This window comes from Macrotis lagotis, chromosome X (genome assembly GCF_037893015.1).
Source record: "Macrotis lagotis isolate mMagLag1 chromosome X, bilby.v1.9.chrom.fasta, whole genome shotgun sequence".
NCBI lineage: Eukaryota > Metazoa > Chordata > Mammalia > Peramelemorphia > Peramelidae > Macrotis > Macrotis lagotis.
In genome coordinates this window covers 655,587,606-655,608,631 of record NC_133666.1, presented here as the reverse complement: position 1 = coordinate 655,608,631, position 21,026 = coordinate 655,587,606, and the positions used below count along the sequence as shown (strand labels likewise).

Sequence of the window (21,026 nt, the reverse complement as noted above, 5' to 3'; positions counted from 1 at the left end):
CAGAGCTGGAAAGACCCTTGGGACACAGGATGTCAGAGCTTTGGGAATCCATAGAATGGAGTATGGTAGAATTACAAGAGAGACCTTAAAAAAGGATGCCAGAGTAATGAAGATTCTTAAAACAGAAGATGACAGAGTTGGGAGGGACTCTTGAATGATGCAAGGGCCACTTCTTTCACTAATGGTAGTCACAGTTCATTTATATTTTATTTGAGGCATCCTGTACAATATTTTCAGGGAGAGTTCATTCCAAAAGTTCTCTTTTTTTCCAAGATGCTTTTTTAACAAGGCAATGGGGTTAAGTGACTTGCCCAAGATCATACAGCTAGGTAATTAAGTGTCTGTCTTGACATTGTATGGATTCCAGTGGTACATGTGGGCTGTACAGTCAATTCTATCTTCTCCCCTACTCCATCACTTTTGCTACAGGACTTGATCACCTCCTTGGCTGGTCTCTTGAACCATCCTTTATGTCTATTCTCCATGGTAATTCCTAGTGGGTGATATGTTGCTGCCTATTTGCCCCGACTTGTCCCCTCTTCCACTACCATCTTTTGTCTGGCAGGGCGCTATATCTTTAATTCTTTGGAGACTGGCCTTCCATGACCAACAGCTATAGCAGCACCAGAAGATCATTAATAATGAAGAGGTGAGTCTTTGTTTCAGGTGGAAGCTTGGGAGTCATTAAAAACATGGAATGATTTTCCCAAGGTAATCACTCTGCTTTCTTCTTCCTTTTTAATTCTGGAAATATGTGTAGTCCCTAAGCAAGATATATTCATTAAAGGAAAGGATTGCTAATCTGGACAAGATATATTCATTCACTTTTTCTTTCTGTGAAAATCAAAGATCAGAAGTTAGAAAGTCACATCAACTCTTGAGGTCTGATGATGGACCCCATTTAGGAGACTCTGGGTTTGTTTTGGGGCTTTCAGTCACGAAAACAACATCATCTTCCTCAACCAAGAGCATCTGAAGACTTTCACTATCTCTAGCAAGAGTTCTTAACCTACAGTCCTTGTAGGGGACTCACAAGGGAAAAAATTACATCTTTATTTTCATTGATCTGTAAGCTGATGTTTAGCATTTCTTCTCTTGTGGATATAGATAAGAACAACAGTAGTATTGGGCTTCACCAGCTTGACCACAGGGTCAACTCCACAAAAAGGGATCAAACTTATAGAGAACCTCGCTTCTGTTGAATTCTTTACTGTACATCTTCCATGACAGTAGCAATTCCCTCTGATTTATGCCTCTCCTGTCATGACCAATCAAAGAGGACATTGAACAGTTATTTTTATTGTTAGCTTTCCCAAAGAATCTTGTATACTTTTTTCCATATAGATGGGAGATACTTTCTGGAAGAAGGATCTCTAAAGCTCCTGGTGAATCAGCTGTCTTTTTTTTTTTAGTATCAAGCCAAATAATGACCTCAATGGAATCTTGTAGCCTCTAGATTTTTCAATCACTTGTTAAAAATCTGGCCTGCTAGAAAATACTGTTTTAACCATTCACAGCCTTACCTGCTTCCCTTGTCATACTTTCAATGTTGCCTTTGATGTCTGCATAGATCACTTTAAGGTAAAGGTTTGACAAAACTGGGAGAGTAAGCCTATGAGTCAGTAATTATTAACATTATTATTATTTCTCCTCCTTGTCATCTTCCTCATATTTCTTCCTTTTCTGCTCCTCCTCCTTCTCCATTTCTTCTATCCTCCTCCTCCTCTGCTCCCCCCTTCTTCTTTTCCTTCTCCTTCTTCATCTTTATTGTTCATAAGACTTATGAACTTTTTCAAATCCTTCTTCTTCTTCTTTTCATTCAGATATAATGGGAACTTATCCCTTAATTCTTTCAAAATAGTCTCTGAATCAGTGATGGAAACCTCTGTGTATATCTGATTCTCCCCTCTTTGTATTTCTTCTGCCCTTTCATCACTATCATTGAAGAAGTGTGATGGAACTACAGGAGACCCAAAGCTATTCTATATTTTTTCTTTGCTTCATAGGATGCTGTGGTCAAAGAAGTTATCACCAAGATAATAGCAAGTGTTTCTATAATGTTTAATGTTTGCAAACATATTATCTCACTTGATCCTCAAAATAGCTCTATAAAGTAGATGCTTTTATGATATATTTTATAAATGAGAAAACTGGAGTAGTGACCAGGGTCACACAAGCTAGTAAATATTTGAGGCTGTTTGAACTCAGGAAGATGAGTATTACTGATTCCAGGTCCAGCAACATGGACCTAAAGGCCCCTAGATAAATATTAGGCTATAATTATCTCCATCCAAAACTCACACTCTCACCCTATACATATTTCAGATATGCTTACCTCTATATATATACATGCGCTCTCTATGTATTATACATTTACAAACAGTTATATATACATGATACATGTTTATAAACACACACACACATATAGATTCTATATGCATTTATACTCACTTATCTGGATCCACAATCTTTCACATATGTCCAAGCCCTCATTCTTTAGAATGAGGACTGAAACTATTTTCATTCTTGTTTTTATATCCAGTAACCAAGCCTAGTGCCTAGCCCATATTGCAATAAGTATTTGCTGACCAGGCTATGATGTAATAGAAAGAACAAATTTTATCTGGAATTAGAAAACCTGAGTTCAAATCTCAACTCTGAACCTACCCCCGTGGGACATAAGGCCATTCACTTAATCTCTCTGGACTTCAGTTTCCTTACTGCTAAAATGATGGAGTTGGACTGGATGGTCTCAGAAGTCCATCAGTTCTAGACAGACAATCCTATGACCCTTCACCATCCTCACAGAAGCTAGGGTAGCCCCGAAGGCTTCCCAGTTTACAAACTTCTTCCCCTTCATTAGCCAACTTCCAGAAATCACTCGACAGCCCCAACCATCTTCAGCTGTGGTGGTTTGTGGCTGTGATTCACACTCTGAGATATTGAAAGGGGACAATGATGATTCATTCACTCCTCGAGCCTGAGTTATAATGAAACTGATGCTCCTTCTATTAAAAGCTAATTAGTGGGTAGGAGACCAACGCCCGTCTCTAAGGGGAAATGAAGACGCCCGCTCTCGGTTTCAAAGGTATGCCAGACAGGAGAGCAGGCAAAGACTGCCTGCTGTACCCATCCTCTGAAGAAGACAGGAAGCAGCTGCTGCTGAAGGCAAAGCCAAGTTGATTTGCAGACACATGTTTTGGGAAAACAAGGTTACCTGATAATATTTTTTTAATGCAATAAAACAAGACACACTGTTCTCAGAGTCATCACATGACGTAGCCTGTAAACCTACATTAGGGGAGTTGTGACCTAAATCCCTTCTACCCTTCTCCTCTCTCCTTGTTTGTACTGACTCAGCACCAAAAATTTAAAAAAAGGAAAAAGAAAAAAGAGGAAAAGGAAAATTAAAGGCAGACCAAGTCCTTGAAACTGATAAGTTAAGGAAGGGAAGTTCTGATGTCATCAGGAGCCCCCACCCCCCCACCACTTGACTTCTGGGGACCTTTGGGTGTGCTTTTTAACACAACAGAAAAATACAGAAACTAACTAGGAAATGGGCTATAATGAAAGCCAGCTCCAATCTCCTGAAGAAGCTAATCAAAGAATAAATAAACACAAATCAAGGACACAGCTACAAAACCTGCCTCATCCCCAGGGCCAGATCCCACTGTGAGAAAGTAGGGACATTTTCATGGAAACGGTAATGTGGCCATGAACATGGCCTGGCTTGGCTATCTGACATTCAGAATGGGGATGTGTCCCAGGACTTTTGATGGGGCAGCAGCTTCCCTTTTCTCTCAGGATGAGAGACATAAGCCCTGAAGTAGAGACACACTCAACAGGGAAGGACAGGGTGGGCATATATAGAGATGATTTTTACACACACATAGCTGCCTATGAAAGCGATGCCTTTGTTGTTCAGGGGATTGACATTCCTCTTCTTTGATATGCCTTTGGAAAAAGGGCCATGGTATCATGAGCAGAGTGTGTAAGAAGATGTTCCCATTTTCCTTCCCCAGACACTGCTGACGTATGACCCAGGCTATGAGTACCTTTATAAATGAGTAGCATCCTCTTCCAAGCACAAACGTGAACACAAATGGGTCATCATACTATTCCCTGCAGGTCCCTAGAGAAGTTGCCTAATTCTCAAGATCCCTGGAGGCCAGAGCTAGATTTATGTCAATAGAATTACAGAGAGACCATCTCATTCAACTCCTCATTTTATGGGAGGGTGGGGGAAACTGAGGGTCAGAGATGTTAAGGGACTTGCACACAATGATGCAGGCGGTAAGAGGCTCAACTAACTCTAGGATGGGTTTTGAGATCTTTGATTTACTTTTCTACTCTTGCCTGGGGGACTGTGTACCTGAGGGTGTCACCCACCTGTCTGAACCAGGATAAAAGATGATGATGTCAGACTGCTTTCGCAGGAATCATCTGTATGATCAGGATTGAAAATTGAAAGGGGTTTTAAAGCCCAGAGAGGGGAAGGGATTTATCCAAGGTCACAAAACTAGGAATCAGAAGAGTTTGGATCAAATGATCATGGGTTTAGAGATGGAAAGGAATCTTCTAGACTAGCCCCCTCCTATCATTTGCAAATTAGAAAAATGAGACCCACAGAGCCTAAGATTAGACAGATAAAAAATGGTAGATGTGGGATATGACTCCCTGGTCAGCATTCATTTTTCTATGTTGCCTTTCTTTATACATCAGTCCATTAATATTTCAACACAGACTTAAACGAAGACATAAAGACAAACTTGTGCACGTGACCATGTGGTTAGTACTTACTTGGTGGAGTTCATGGTGTAGCCAGAGGGACATTCAGGGATACACTTATTGTTGTGGATGACATACTGAGGGCATGAGGGCTTCCGGGAGTTTTTACATTTGTTGTGAAGATCCTGGCAGACACTGAAGTTCACACATCTCCAGTCCTGGAAGTGGTAATAGTTAGGCGGGCATGTCTCCACACACTTGCCATCCAGATAGAAATTTCGGCAGGCCACACACTTCTCAGGATCGTTGGGCTCCCGGCAGTTCCCCAGACATTCACTGTGGCAACACTGTCCACTTGCCGTGCAGCCTTGCCACTTACAGGGGGGTGGGCATACTGGAAGAGAAACAGAGAAAGCCTTTGGTCAGAAAGCCCAGAGAGCACCCCATGAGGCCACAAACAGGTTGAAGAAAGGAATGGTGTAGCAGAACTAGGCTTTTCAGCCAAGAACAATGCATGGGAAATTTTACATTGCTTCAGATTTAGTGTAAAAAGATTGTTTTCTTAGCATTCTCCGTTTCTATGAATGTTTTTAAACTAAGAAACGAACTCTACTTTTGAATAAACTAGATCAAAAGCAGGAGGTCTGTTTTCTATTGAATTTTTTCCACTGGTGGCAAGCTTCTTCCTTTATGTAAATATATTTTTGAGAACTGAAATAAAAAATATAATACCCACCCACCTTCTTCTGAACATGAGTGAAAGAAGTGTGTCTAGGAATACCCATCCCTGAATAAAACCTTAGCTTTAAATAAGGAATGATCAGTTGGAGAAAACCTCCAGAAGGCAGAACCATCATGGACACTGATCCTCACCTTCAGCCAAAAATGATCTTCTTTTCCCCCACTCTACCTTTTATCATACTTACATATCTGTGTATATTCCTCATACTCCCCACTCCCACCCAGCGCTCAAGTGCACTGTAAGTTTTTTGAGGGCTTCAGCCTTCGTATTCTCCCCAGCATTCTGTACATGACCCAATAAATTCATAGTAGGAACTAAATCAACATTTTTTTTTAGTTTATTGGAATCTTAGGGGGAAGATAAATTCAAAATTGTAAACCACTAGTTTCAGGGATGACTAGTCTTAGAAGAAAACACAGAGCCATAGAAAGGTTCTAGTATCCACCCACCCTGCTATTATTAATTGATTGTGTGACCTTGGATAAGTCATTTTTCCTTTGTCTCAGTTTTGTCCTCAGTTTTTCCATATATAAAACAAGACAGTAGTGGGTATCTCTCAGCATCTCTAAGAGACATTTCAAGTTATGACAGTTAATGAACCATGAGGGAAGGGGAAGGGAAATGTGTTATGTAGCTGAAAAGAGCTAAGATCTAGAATTAGGGGACCTAGATTCAAATTCTGCCACATGTTTAGTATTTATTTTGTGTTAAGCTAAATACCTTTTTTTTACAAGTTATTTCATTTAATCCTTACAACAACCCTGTGAGGTAGATGTTATTATGATCCCCATTTTACAGTTGAAGAAACAGAGGCAGGCAGAGGTGAAGGGATTTGCCCAGGGTCATATGACTCTGATGTGTCAAAGGCTGGATTTGAACTACAAGTCTCATGCCTTATCCCCTGGGCCTCCAACTACCTCTAAGTAGCTTCATTAGGGGCTGAATTACCTTGGGCAAGTCACTTAATCTCTTGTAGTCTCAGTTTGCCCGTCCATAAAATGAATCAACTAAGATGCCATCTGAGGTCCCTTCCACCTCTCAACCCCTATCATCTTCATAACTCAGAAGGCCATCTCTGTGATTTGGGTAGAGATGGTAGTGGGGTGTTACCTTTAAGTTTTAGCTCCAGCAAATCCAAGCAAAAGCAGCAAGCCCTGCTCTACTGGGACTGAGGAAAAGGAGCCAAATATTAGCTGCTCCAAGCCAGCAGGGGACAAAAATAGCAGCAGCAGGTTCCAGGAGCAGAGGGGGTGGGATCTGAAGCTAGGCTCAGAGACAGGTCGCACTCAACTCTGACCCCAGAGAGGGATCTCTCATCTAGTTTCTTGCCGACAGAATGAAAATCACACTCGACTTGTGTGGAGGGGTCAGGTTCCAATCTCACTGGGCTAGACCTGTTTCCCCCTCCTAAAGTTGAGGAAGAATGATTCTAGTATATCCCCCTTCACAGAGATATACAGTTTTCAGAAAAGTCTCTGCAAGCCTGAAAACTCTCCAGAAATGAGAGCAATTATGATTGAGACTCAGAGTTGAGAAGACCTATACCTAAATTCTATTTCCAACACCAGCTAAATGACGAACCTCTGTAAGGTTTGTCATCTGTAAAGTAGGTCTCTTTTTAATATGCATAACTTTGTCATCCATAAAGTGGGTACATTTTAATATCCATAGCACTTATCTGACAGAGTTGTGGGGAAGCTCAAATTAATGTGGGTTAAGTGCACTGCCAACTTTTAAGTACTAGATAAAAGATAGGCAGGCATAGGTAATTCAGGCCTGTAGTTTCATTCAATGGGGAAACTCTCAGTGTGTGGAAACTACTTCCATCAGGTCAGAGCAGCAGCCTTTCATCTACAGGTTTGCAATAACACTTTAAAAATATCATCTCATTTGATCCTCAACCCTGGGAGGCAGGTGCTTTATGATCTCCATTTTATTGATGGATAAACTAAGGCTATGAGAGGCTAAATGACTTGCCCAGGGTCATACAACTCTGAAGCAGGATTCAAATCCAGATTTTCTGACTCCAAAGCCAAGGCCCTACACCATCAGTTCAAGAGAGGGGAAGGGATTTCTCAACTGCAAGATTTGCTATGTACCAGCTTGGACTTGTGGCTGAGGTCACAGAGTAGGTTAACTGCAAAGGTGAAAACTGGAACGTAGGTCTTCTACTTTTAGACTTGTGTTTCTTCTGCTCACATTTACTGAATGCACCACGTTGAGGATATGCAAATGTTTGTATAGGCAAGATGGTCAAATTTAGATGTCCACTTGGAATGCCACTATTGAGGCAATGAGGTGGCACAGTGGATAGAGCACCAACCCTGGAGTCAGGAGGACCTGAGTTCAAATCCAACCTCAGAAACTTAAAACTTAGCTGTGTGCCCATGGGCAAGTCATTTAACCCCCAAATCCTGCAAAAAAACCCCAACAACAATAAAAAAGGAATGCCACTATTTCAGGAGAGAGAGAGAGAGAGAGAGAGAGAGAGAGAGAGAGAGAGAGAGAACGAGAACATAAAGAGAAATGGCAATCATCACTGGTATCCAAATCACTTGTTCTCCTGGCCAGGGAGAAGCCATTGATGCATGAAATCACCCTCAAACCTAGACTACCAGGGCTGCTTTTGATGACTGTCTCCATGTTACAGAACATGCAGTGAAAACATTATGAAAACCCTTTATTGTGCAAGAGTTAGGCTGTTTTTCCAACAGGGAAGTATTCTCTGTCTCTTTCTCCCTCCCCCTCCTCCACCCCCTGTTCTTTTGCTGGTGCAAAGACCAGACTCAGCAGGAAGGGTCCGATATATCCACCCTATGTGCTTTCAATTCAGCTGCCTTCAATTCACCAAGCATTTACCAAATGCCTATCATGAGCCAGTACCAGACTAAGTGTTAGGGATACAAAGACCAAGTGAAAATCTCTGCTCTCAGACATTGTATCAGGGAAAACACCATGGGCAAAAAAGAATGCAAAATACATTTAGAGTATTACAAAGTACTCTCATAGGAAGATCCCACCCAGGACTGTTGTGGAGAGGATTAAGGACCAGAAAAGAATTGTGTAGATGACAGTACCTGGACTGGGCCTTGGAGAAGGCTAAACATCCTAAGAGGGGAAGAAGGCAAGGAAAGAATGCATTTAAGATACAGGGGAGGACTTCATGGCAAAGTCACAAAGGCTAAAGATGAAATGAGAACATTCAACAGACCAACTGTACTAGAAATGAACAGAATGTCAGTGTCCGTGAAGGGATAGAAGTCAGATAGAAGGCTTTAAAAACAAAATGATGGTTTCTATCCCAATAAACAATAGAAGCAATAAGGAATCACTGATAATTTTTAGTAGAGGAGAGACACAGGCAAATTTGAGCTTTTTGGCAATTGTGGGAAGGATGGATTAGAGAAGGGACAGCCTAGAAACAAGACTGATTAATCCCTTCAATAGTCCTGGTGAGAGGTGATGAAGACCTAACAAAGGTACAGACAGCTGAGTAGAGAGAAAAAAACAAACACAAGAGATGTTGACAACATAGATGGAAGGCACAATCACGGAAAGATTAAAAAATCTTTCCCACCCTCAGAGTGGGATTAATTCCTGATCTGCCACTGGCTAAAACTCACTGTCTGTTAGATCACAGAATCACTGACCTTGAGCTGGAAGGGAATTGAGAGGCCATTTAATTTAACTACTTCATTTTACAGATAAGGAAACTAAGGTCCAGGGAAATTAAGTGACTAAGCTAGATCATATGGAAGTAAGAGTCAGAGACAGAATTGGAACTCAAATTTTCACATTTCTGAATCAAACCTCTTTCCATGGTCCATACTGTCATTGTACTCCACCTACCAAAATGTCTCTTCATTAGGATCTTCCAGGGCAGTCGTATGCAAAATGCTTGCAAGAATCTTCCCTAAGAGAAAAAGTCATACCTTCTTTGCTGATATAATATAAGCTTTCAACCACCAAGGGGAAACCATGCTTTCCTCTTTGACTGGTTCCTTTATATGGCTCCAGATATTCTAGGGTTCAAGGGGCCATGCTTGTTCCCAATTAAGGGAGTTTCAGTTTAGAGATATTATATCTGACCCCATCTCATCCCCATGCTGCACCAGTCCCTCTGCCTGCCCAGGATTCATTTAAAACTTATCCCCCAATAAACCAGATGACCTCCTTGAACATGTGGGGGGTGATCGAGGTTAACAGGGCTCTAGACAAGGAATCAGGAAACCTGGGTTCTGGTCTGACATTCACTCCCTACTGGACAGGGTTGGGGGCAATGTGCTTTCTGACCCTGGGCCTTGATTTCCTCAGTTCTAAAATGGGAAAATAATCTCTGCCATGCCTCCCATCTGGGACTGCTTACTAAGGGCATAACATCAGCAGACTTTTAAGGTTTATTATTAATAACAATAATGGCATAATAATAGCATGCATTTATAAAACACTTTAAAGTTTACAAAGCACTCATTTTATCCTCACAAGGGAGAGAAAATTTTCTCATTTCAAAGATGAAGGAACTGAGGCAGACCATCTAAGCAGCTTGCCCAGGATCACACATCCAACAAGTGTCAGGTTGAATTTGAACTCAGGTCTTCCTGACTTCCAGGTTCAGTTCTAGCCACTGACTCATCTAGATGCCTATCAGCTCTACCAAGATTTTATCAAGTCTTATCTTTATAATAATTCTCGGCAGGAATCAGAGCATATAGTAAAAGACTCAACTATGAAATGAAAACTGAGGCTCAGAGAAGGGATCTGCCCATGACCATAAGCTACAAAGTGTAGGAAAAAAGGCAAATCACAGTCAGACCTGACCATAAGATCAGTGAACCACACTGGCCTGTGTTCCCAAGTTCCCAGAGGGATTCTTCATAGGATTCTGTTGGCCCAGAGGAGGACCCTGAGGTGTGTTAGATTCCCATGGTGGGGGGTAGGGGTGTGATATTTTCAATGTCCACCCATCTGCAAGATTGGTTCAAACATACAAGAAATCCCTGGAGATCTGTGACCTGATTGGCCAGGGTTTGGAATGTATGGCATCCTCTGCCCTGTGGAGATCTCCTCTGACTTACCCAGTCTAAGTGATTTGTCTGTTCATTGTTTAGAGATAGTGGGGCTTCAAGATCTGGATGTGGTATCCAAATGCTTGGCACTATCACCAACTGACTTTAAGACCCCCAATTTCAAACTCTTTCAGTCCCAAGTAATTCTCTTATTTCTTAAGTGAAAGGCTTCCTTTGCCCAATAAAACTGGAATCCATGCTCTCTCCCTTGCTATCAATCAATAACCACTTAATAAATGTGCCAGGGCTCCAGAGACAAAAATGAAAGTTATCCTCTGCTCTAGGACTTTAAAGTCTACCACAGTCTGAAGGAAGGGAGGTTTCATTTCAATAACAACATAGAAAAGTAAAACAACTTTGAAAGACGTAAGAATTTGAATCAATATGAATACCAATCAGGATTCCAAAGCCCTTGTGATAAAACATGCTATTGACCCCCTGACAGAGAAGTGCTGGATCCAGAGGAGACCAAAATGTTTTATTTGGACGTGGCCGACGCAGGAGTTTGTTTTGTTTGAATATACGTATTTGTAACAAAGGTTGGCACCCTGGAACATTCCTCCCTCTTCCAATGCCAGCCACCTCCCATTGGCCAGCTCTATCTGGGGCCTCATTTGGGGGATAGGCTGAGGCTGGCCATGCTTCAGTCCCCTCCCAGATGTGATGCTCTGGACTTATATACCCACCAGGCTTCCTGGGGGTACTTTCTTTCCCTTCCTTTCCCTCACTCTCCACTTCCCTTCTCCCCTAGAATGTAATTTCCTAGAAGACAGGGCACATAATAAATCTTTAATAAGTGTTGATTGCCTTGCCCTTTCTTCTCCCAGTGGAGATGAAGGGAATAGGGAGGAGGAAGAGGGGGAAAAAATGATGTATTTTCATTCATTGGAAAATTGAATTGAAGAAATAAATTTAAAACAAAAAAAAGTTCTAATGAAAAAAAGATGGAGCTTCCATTTACTGGACTACGTTACCCCTTGAGATTAGGAACGGATCACTGTACTGAGCAAAGTGTCTTCTATAGGCACTCAAAGTTCTGGTTGCCAGACTTCACCAACAGGCAATTCTGTTCCCTGGAAACTAAGGAGAAGCTGTCGATGATGACCCTGGACAAGCTGCAGAAGCTCTCAGTGCTCTCTGGCAAGGCTGTAGTTCTTGAGGTAGCAGGGCAGGCAGGTATTAGTCAAAGTCACTGGGAGCTTCCTACACTAACAAAAAAACCAAACTTGCTCAACTTCAAAATGGCAGTGGGAATGGGAAGGGAAGGGGAAAGAAAAAGGGAAGAATTTTGATAAGCACCTACTATATTGCTAAACTTTACAAGTATTTCATTTGATCCTACAACGTGGGGGGGAGAAAAAGGTAGTAGGTGCTCTGTTGTTGCATACATTTTAAAGATGTGGAAACTGAGGCACACCAAGATTAAGTGACTTGATCAGAGCCACACAGCTAAAGGTTTCAGATAGGGTCCTCCAAACTCCAAGACCAGTGCTCTATACAGTTGCCATCTCAAAGGGGGTTCTATGAACTTGGACTGGGAGGGACTATATATTTATTTCAATATAACTGGTTTCATTTTACAGTCCTGTGTATTTTATGTTTAGTATTTAAAGATTTAAAACAAGATTTAAATTTTAAAACATTTAAAAACAAGACTTTCATAAGCTTCTTTAGACTGTCTGCTCAGGAGGATAGGACACAAAAAAGGGTAAAGACTCCTGACTACCATTTTACAGGTGAAGAAACTAAGGCTTACAATTAGTGTCAGAGTCAGGATTTGAACCCAGTCCTCATGACTCCAGATCAGGTTGGTCCTCTAACCATCATACCATGCTGCCTAGATACAGTTCTGGATCTCACTGGTTACTGACCTCCCTGGTTTCCTTTATTTCAGACTCAAGTCCCACCTATAGGAAGCCTTCATCAAAGCCTCAGGTGTTTTCTCTGTATTTATGATCTCCTATTTATCCGGCATAACACTCCATATCTATTGGTTTACATGTAGTCTCTCTCATTAGAGCGGAAACTCCTTGAGGGTAAGGACTAGCTTTTTGGTTTTTTTTTTTTATTATTTCCTAGTGCTTGGCACTGTGCCTAGAATATAGTAGGAACTTAATAAATGTCAATTGTTTGATTGGACTCAGTAGACTTGGTTTTGAATTATAATACTCCTTTTTAGGGAAGCTGGGTGTTAGAGTGGATAGAATGTCTAGATTGGAGTCAGGAAGACTCATCTTCATGAGTTCAAATCTTGCCTTAAACACTTATTAGCTGTGTATGATCCTGGATAAGTCACTTAACCCTGTTACCTCAGTTTTCTCATCTGTAAAATGAGATACAGAAGGAAACCCATCCAGTATCTTTGCCAAGAAAACGTCATGGGTGGGGGGGTCACGAATCATATTCTACCTAAAAGTTCTTTGCTGTGTCAGGTCCTTAAGAAATGTTTGACCAACTGACCAATGTTGGGAAGGTCCCTTCCCCTCTCTGAATCTCAGTTTCCCCATCTGTAAAATCAGAACATTAGCCAAGATGACCTCTGAGGTCTCTTCTAACTCCTATGATGCAATGATCCTGTGAGAAGGGAAGAAATAGTTGGTGTCCCCATGGGGCCTCCCAGTGAGAGGTTTCCCAGCCCCACCTTTTCCCCTGGCCCCAAGGCTTGGCTATACTACTCCCTCAGCTTCATGGCTGCTCCCTGGATTCCCCAGTTTTCTCAGAATTTCTGCTGGGACTCTCCCCTTCCTCGATCTCTCCCAGTCTACAAGAGGCTAGGGTTTTTTGTTTATTTGTTTTGTTATATTATGTTTTGTTTTGTTCTTAATTGCCATAGCTAGAAGGAAACAGACAGGTTTAAAATAACAACATAAAGGGCAAAGTTACAAAATTACCAGAACACTTAGCGACTCCTCTGGGCTGGCCCTCAGCCAGGCGTCAGGGGATTGGACTTGGATTTGTAGCCACTCCCATTTCTATAGCGTCTGAAGCCTGTCAAAGTCCTTTTATCATCAACCTCTCCCTCCTTCCCCAGTCCAATCACTGGCCAAGTCTAGTCCACTGTACACAACATCCTTCCCCTTCGTTAGGATTCTCCCATGGCCCTAGCTCAGGTGCTCACCTGCTCTTTTTCCCAACTGGTCTTCCTTCCTAGAGTCTTTCTTCTCCAACAAGTGCTTCAGAGCTACCAACCTCCTAATGCACCTGATCAGACCATTATCACTACCTTGCTCAAGGATCTTCTGGTTCCTTATGCCTCCAGATCAAAAAGCAAAACACAACACCCAAAGTCCTAAGCTCAACTTTCCAAGTCTTTAAGAACAGAACAGCAAATGACCTATGCCTCATATGCAAGTCACCTTGCTCTTCCCCATTCTGCTCCATATCTCCTTTCAGAATCTACATTTTCCTTTCGATCTCGCCTTCACATGCCACCTTCTCCAAAGCCTTCCAGGTCCCCAACTGTTAGCGCTCTTTCCCTTCTCAAGTTGTTTTTATTGACTTATCTATGTACCCTAAGGTAGGAGGAAGACCACCTTATGGAAGAGTCCTGGTCTGGACTCAGAAGACCTGGGTTCAAATTCTGCCTTTGGTACTTCCCACCTAGGAGACTTAGGGAAAGTCTCTTAACTTCTTCTCTGTGCCTGTTTCCTCATCTGTAAAATGAGCATGTTAGACTAGATGGTTTCCAAGGTCCTTTCCAGTCCTGGAAGCTAGGATTCTCTTTTGTATCCACTCAGAATGGATATTCCTTGAGGATTTTTCTATTTGTTTTTCTTAGGGCAGCTAGGTGCTGCCATGGATAAAGCACTGGCTTTGAAGTCAGGAGGGTGGGAGTTAGAATCTTTGACACTAGCTGTGTGACATGGGGAAGACACAACCCTGACTGCCTCGAATCCAGGGTCATCTCCAGGCATTCTGATTTCACATCTGGTCACTGAATCCAGATGACTGGAACAGTCCTCTCCTCACACAAATCCAATTCATGTGTTTGCCATGGCATCCGCTCCCCTGATGTCATGGACTTTTTTGAGAATGAAGGACAAACATCATCATTTGTGTTTCTGTCTCTTCCATCACAGTGTTCTATACATTGTGGGCTTGTAATATATATTGAATTATATAACCAACTCCATGAATCAGGTCAAGCTTCACAAGGAGGCTTCCATTTTTGTAGATGAGGAAACCATGACTGCAAGGGGAAGGGGCTTTGTCAAAGTCACACAGGTGCTAAATGATGGGGTCAGGGTTTGAATCTGTTGTCTCCTGACTTTAAGGTCAACACTGATGATCACTCTTTCTTAACTCTGTCCCAGTTAATTCATCTGGTTGTCTGCTGTCTCTTGTAAGAATGAAATGTTCCCAGGGACTCCATACAGAAATTTTGCCCTAAGGGTAATGGAAGCTCTCACAAACTTGGCCAGTTCAGCTGATTTCCTCTACATCCCACCAAGGTTGGGACCCAATGCTACTCAAGTCTTCCTTAGTTGTAGACTGAGCCATGTGGGCTCCTTTCAGGAGGTAGGTTCAGGCTGGCCATAATCTCATTCAGAACCAGTGACTTCCCTGACCAATCCACATCTAAGCCTCAATTTTCTTATTTATAAAACAAACTAACTTACAGGTATAACATGATGGTATAAAAGAATAATGGTTGTAAAAAGTGCTCTATGAATGTCTATTGTCAATTTAATTTTTTTTAATTAATGGAAAGACTGCCTCTGGGGTAATGAGCTCTTCCATTGCTGCTGTACTCCAAACAAAGGCTAGATGAACAATTATCAGAATGCAGCAAAAAAGATACTGGGTCAGGCAAAATCCTTTATTTTTTCTGCAATGGATCCCCTTGGCAGGGAGGATGAAGAACTCAAGATAATATGTGTTGTAAGTCAATTGCTTCTTTCTCTAATAAACCTACATTTCGGAACATGGCTCAGGAATTGATTCTTAAAATGAAAGAATTTAGGTATTTGTAAAATAACTCCACAATCTCTCTAAATTCTAGTGCCTCCCTCTCTTGATTATCCCCACTTTTCCCTGTTTGAAACTTGTTTGTATATAGTCGTTTATATAATGCTATGAGCTTCTAGAGAGTAGTGATTGTCTTTGATGTTTCTTTGTATCCACAATGATTAGTACACTGTCTGCTAATAATGTGCACTTAATAAATGTTTATTGATTGATTTGACTACAACGTATCTTCCTTATTATGACCCTGTGATATTGGTAACATGGTATCATCATTCCACTTGAAACATAAGAAAAGTAGGGTGAACAGAGGCATAAAAATAGCTAAATATTTGAGTTATCCAAAAATAATGGTGGAGCAGATTTTTTCTCTCTCAAAAATTTCTTAATTGAAATATTTCAGTATTCACAGCTCACATCTCAAATATGTAAACATGGGAGCCACGCTGGTCTGCAGCAAAGAGTTGCTTTTGTAGAGCTAAATATTTAACTAATAGACCAAAATGGCTCCAGAGTCTCACCAAATTACCAACTTGTTTTCAAAAAACGGTTAACATTCTTTTCCCCATTGCCTCAAAGTAGGAACCCAGGACTTTGAGCTGGAATTCAACTCAATAAACATAAAATGCCTACTATGTGCCCAGCACTCTGATCATAGAAAGACAAAAATGAAGTAGTCCCTGCTCTCAAGGTCTTATATTCTCTTTGGGGAAGGAAATATATATATATTCATTAGTATATATAAAATGTATACAAAGTGACATGGCCAATAATTTAAATCAAAATATATACAAAGTAATTTTGAGAACTGGAAGAATTTTAGAAAAAAGAAACACACACACACACACACACACACACACACACTTACTTTCCATTCCTTCCATAAAAAATGAAACTGAGATCTTCTATTTAAATGTTGGAGTTTCAAAAGTTCCTAAAATATTTTACTTTGGGGAAGATGAGGTATAAACTTTTTCATACTCTTCTAGAACCTAGATAATGGACAACTACATTTCTCATTCCTCATCCTTCAAACATGTAGTACTTAGAAAAAAAATCAGGGGCAGCTAGGTGGTGCAGTGGATACAGCACCGGCCCTGGAGTCAGGAGTCCCTGAGTTCAAATCCGACCTCAGCCACTTAATAAAGACCTAGCTGTGTAGCCTTGGGCAAGCCACTTAACCCCATTTGCCTTGCAAAAAAAAGAAAGAAATCAGAGGAGGAATTGCTTAGAAAAGCTCTAATCCAGACCCACAAAGGGAAAGGGACTGACCCAAGATCACTAGCCAATTGATAATTGGTAGAGCCAGGACTAGAACTGGTGCCCTGATTCCCAGTCCATTCTTTGCAGATAGCCCTTTTTCTGAATTTAGGTTGGGGTAGGCACTAATGGGAGGGGGAGGTGGTTCTCCACAAATAAAGAAGCTAATGCATCATATTAGCCAACAATCACAATAACCAAAGGGCTGACTTTCAACCCAAATCTCAATCAGCAAAACTTAATAGCTTTAAAAAAAAGTTACTTTTTTTAAGCAGAAAATAAGTCAGGAAAAAAAATCTAACCAGTGATTTTAGGTTTGTTTATTTGTTTTTAATGGGAAAGTCAGGAGCAAAGTGGGAAAATATTTTGCCAGAGGGTTAAAAGACTTATCCCAATTCTACCATGCCTCCTTGTATGACCTTGGAAAAGTTTTTTCCCCTCTCCGGAATCAGTTCTCCCTCCTTAAATGAAGAAGGCTGACCATGGTGGTCTTTCATCTCTCCTCTGATTCAGTTAGCTTTCCGAAGATTCACTATGAGTTGGTCTCTATAAGAGGCAGAGAACTGGGAGGCTTGGATTTACTGCTGTCATAAAGAAGGGAAGAAGAAGAGCGGAGGAGGTAAGAAGAAAAGAGAAAGGTAGCAAGCGGCCCAGCAGTTGTGGCTGATGAATCTCCTCGGCTAGAAGCCCACGGGGCTGCCAGGAGACATCGTGCAAGTCACTTGACTTTATTGGGCCTCCTCACGTAGGAAATGAGGAGTGTGGCTCGGATAGCCTTCTTAGGGCCCTTCCAGGAGGGGAAGAGAAGAACTGAGGAAGCAAGGAAGAAGAAGGGTGTAAGAGGGCAGAGAGGGAAAGGGAAAAGCCAGCAAGGAAAACCACTTGGGTGGGAGCCGTTGGCGGGATTGGGAAAGTTAAGAGGCGAACACACGGGTTTCAGTCCTCCTCAGTGAGTGTTTCTTTTCCAACTAAGTCCCCTACCACCCCTGCCCCTGCAACTACAGGCTCCAGCCCACTGGCCCCCACTGTATTGGGAAAGTGGGGGCCGGGGGGATCTGATCTTGCCCCAACACAGGCAAAGTGCCATCCAGAGCAGGAATCCTCAAGCCCTCGGGAGAGGAGGTCGGGAAGGGTCCCAAGGCGCCAGGGGCGAGAAGACAGGAGGACCGGGCCACGGGGGAGAAAGGCCCTTCCTAGTCCTCTTCCCACCCCGGGGCTGGCTGGGCCGGGCTGCGGGCGGAGGGGTCCGGGCTGGCGGCAGAGCCTGCCCCCCGAGAGGCTGCGCTCGGGCGATCGCGCCTCTCCTCCTCCTCCTCCTCCTCCTCCTCCTCCTCCTCCTCCTCCTCCTCCTCCTCCTCCCCTCCCCGTCCGGCCCGTCCGCACCCGCCCGGATCCAGGCCGGGAAAGCCAGGCGGCCGCAGAACCGCCCTCCCCCGGAGCCAATGCCAGCAGGGCCCGGAGCCCGGAGCCACTGAGCGCCCCGCGGGGCGGAGGGAGCAGCCCCGGCTTAACCCCGCGCTGGCCGCGCTGGCCGCGCTGGCCGGCCCCGGGGGCTCGGGGCAGGGGCGGCCTGGCCCGGCCCCGGCCCCTCGGGAGGCGGGCACCCACCTCCTCTGGGGGACTGAGGCACCTGGAGCCTGAGCGCCCACCCACGAGGAGCAGCGGGTCTGGGTTCAAGTCCCCCTGCGCCACCCGGAGCAAGTCACTCCGGGCCCCCGGATTCCTGCTCGGCAGGAGTCTCACTCCCGGGGGCACTCCTAACCCCAACCAGGGGCTGGATTCAAACCGGAGTCATCACCTCTCATCCTCCAAGGGAGGAAAGCTGAAGCTTAACGGGGGAGTCGAAAGGGCAGGTCCTGGGCCATCCAAGAAGAGGGGGCCGAAGATGACCGGGCCATGTTTAGAAGAAGAAGGGGCCTTGGAGGCCGTCTGGGCCGGGCCCCTCATTTTACACATGAGGGCCCTAAGGCCTAGACCCTTAGGAAGCACAAGAATTGGGTTACAAAGCCCGGCCCTCACGCGCCAAATGAAGTCCATGCCAGGCTGCCACCTCCCGGTGTTAAAGCTCCTTCCTCTGTGCATCTCCCAAATCCAAGCCAACAAACTCCACCAATGATTTCATCGCTATAGAGAACTCCTGGGGGGGAGCAGCCCTTACAAATGCAGGTCAGCACCTGTTCAGCTATTTACAGTCTTCCAGAGCTGCCTTGGGTGGGACTTGGCTCCCGGCCTTCCCCACTCAGAGAAGTCTCTCCCAGAGGTGGTCCATCAGGACGGGGTGCCACTACCAACAGCCATGTCTTAAGCACCTACCCTATAATAAGTTGAAGATGGGGGGGGGGCGGATAGCTAGGTGGCACAGTGGATAGAGCACTGGTCTTGGAGTCAAGAGGAGGGGAGTTCAAATCCATCCTCAGTCACTTGATACTAGCTCTGTGAACTTGGGCAAATCACTGCACCCTGATTGCCCCACATCCAGGGTCATCTTCACTCATCCTGATTCCTATCTGGCCACTGGACCCAGATGGCTCTGGAGGAGAAAGTGAGGCTGGTGACTTAACACAGCCCCTCCCTCCCTCCCTCAAATCCAATTCATGTGCTTGTCATGGTTTTACCTCCCTGATGTCATGGTTCTCTTTGAGAACCAAGAAAAAATATGGGGGGGGGGGGCGGATAATAACCAGCTATTCCAGAGCTGTATTAGATAGGCTATGGCTCTAGGTATTTCCCACTCAGAGAAGTCTCTCCAAAAGATGGTCTAACAGGGTAGGGTGCCTCTATCAACAAGCACATATTAAGTATCTACTGTATATTAAGCTGAAGACACAAGGGGGAATAATAAATATGTTAACAGATATAAAAATATGCAAATTTGAAGATGGGGAAAGCACAAGGTTATATAAAGTTTATTATATGCCAAGCATTTTACAATTTTCTCAATTGATCCTCACTAAATCTTTTCCAGGTAAGTGCTATTATTATCTTCATTTTATAGTTGAGGAAACTGAGGCAAAGAGAGGTGATAGACATGCCCAAAGACACACAGTTAGGAAGCATCTAGGAACAAATTTCAGGTCTTCCTTACCCTGAGACCTGCCTACCTAATTGCCTCCTAATATAAGAGGTGAGTTTGAAAGACTGGGCAGATGAGAGGGTCATGCCAACTTGTGTAAATGCAAAGCAATGACTATGGGAATATTAACCAGACTGGGAATGTTACCTCCATTTCAGGGAGGCACAGGGTCAAATGAAGGGATCACTTTCCCAAGATGCTAAATAGCAAAACTGGTGTGCTTCATGATGAGTGGATAGTTTCATTCCTCCTTAAGAGACATAAATTATCACGGTAAAATGAAAAGGTCTCCCACTTGCTGATGGAAGGCTAACTTCAGGGACCAGCAAATCGGCCAGTTTGGCAAAGCCTGGACCGTAAGAAAAGAAGTCATAGGAAATCAGGTTGGAAAGTAGACTTGGAGGCATTGAACACAGAAGTGTGTATTTGATCCCAGAAGCAATACTCTTCATCTCCTTAAGGAAATTTGATGCATCGAGTGGCAAATACTGGAGCACACAGCCCACACAGAGAGGTCTGGAAGCTGATGTGTGTACACAGATGTGTTAGGCCCAGTCTGAGGCTGGCTTCTGGGGGGTGCTCTGGGGAGTGTGGTGGAGGGAAGAGAGGCCTGGATCTGGAGTCAAAAGACCTAAATTTGAGTCCCAGCTCAGCTATCTATATGACCCTCGGAAAATTCCTTCCCTTCTGTGGGCCTCTTTTCTCATCTGTAGAATGAGGGATTTGGATTAGATGATCTTTAAAGACTTGCTCTCAGTTCTGACAACTCCTATTCTGAAGGCCCTCCCAGCTCTGACATTCTCTGTTTTAAGGCATCTCACCCCAATTCAACAGAACCATATTTGTTGTAAAGTTTGACCTCAGCTCTGACGGTCTATTTTCACCTCCACTGTTGTTCTAAGGTCCCTTTTAGCTCTGACATTCGGGTCTGAGCACATGCTTGTTTCTCTCATATCCCCCAAAAGGATCTTGTACTGAGGCAATCCTGAGGCAAAAACAACTATATAAAATCATTTCTAACGGATCCATGGACAAACCAATTATTTCTAAACATCCAATCTGGCTTCTCTGACCTCCTTGAAGTCTCAGCTTCTCCAAAAAGCCTTTCCCAGTCCTCCTTAATCTCAGGGCCTTCCTTCTGAAATGATCTCAGATTTCCCTTGCCTGTATCTTGTAGTTTGGTTTTTTTTTT

The 21,026-nt window shown here is 43.4% G+C and overlaps 1 protein-coding gene across 3 annotated transcripts in view; it reads right to left on the bottom strand.

Annotated features, from left to right (window-relative positions):
- Window positions 1-21,026, bottom strand: part of INSR (insulin receptor) — a 160,478-nt gene that overhangs the window by 56,038 nt on the left and 83,414 nt on the right. For all 3 annotated transcript variants that reach the window (XM_074205131.1, XM_074205133.1, XM_074205134.1), the window contains exon 3: window positions 4,801-5,122. In XM_074205131.1, coding sequence (XP_074061232.1) covers window positions 4,801-5,122 — 322 coding nt within the window. The remainder of the gene's footprint in view (window positions 1-4,800; window positions 5,123-21,026) is intronic.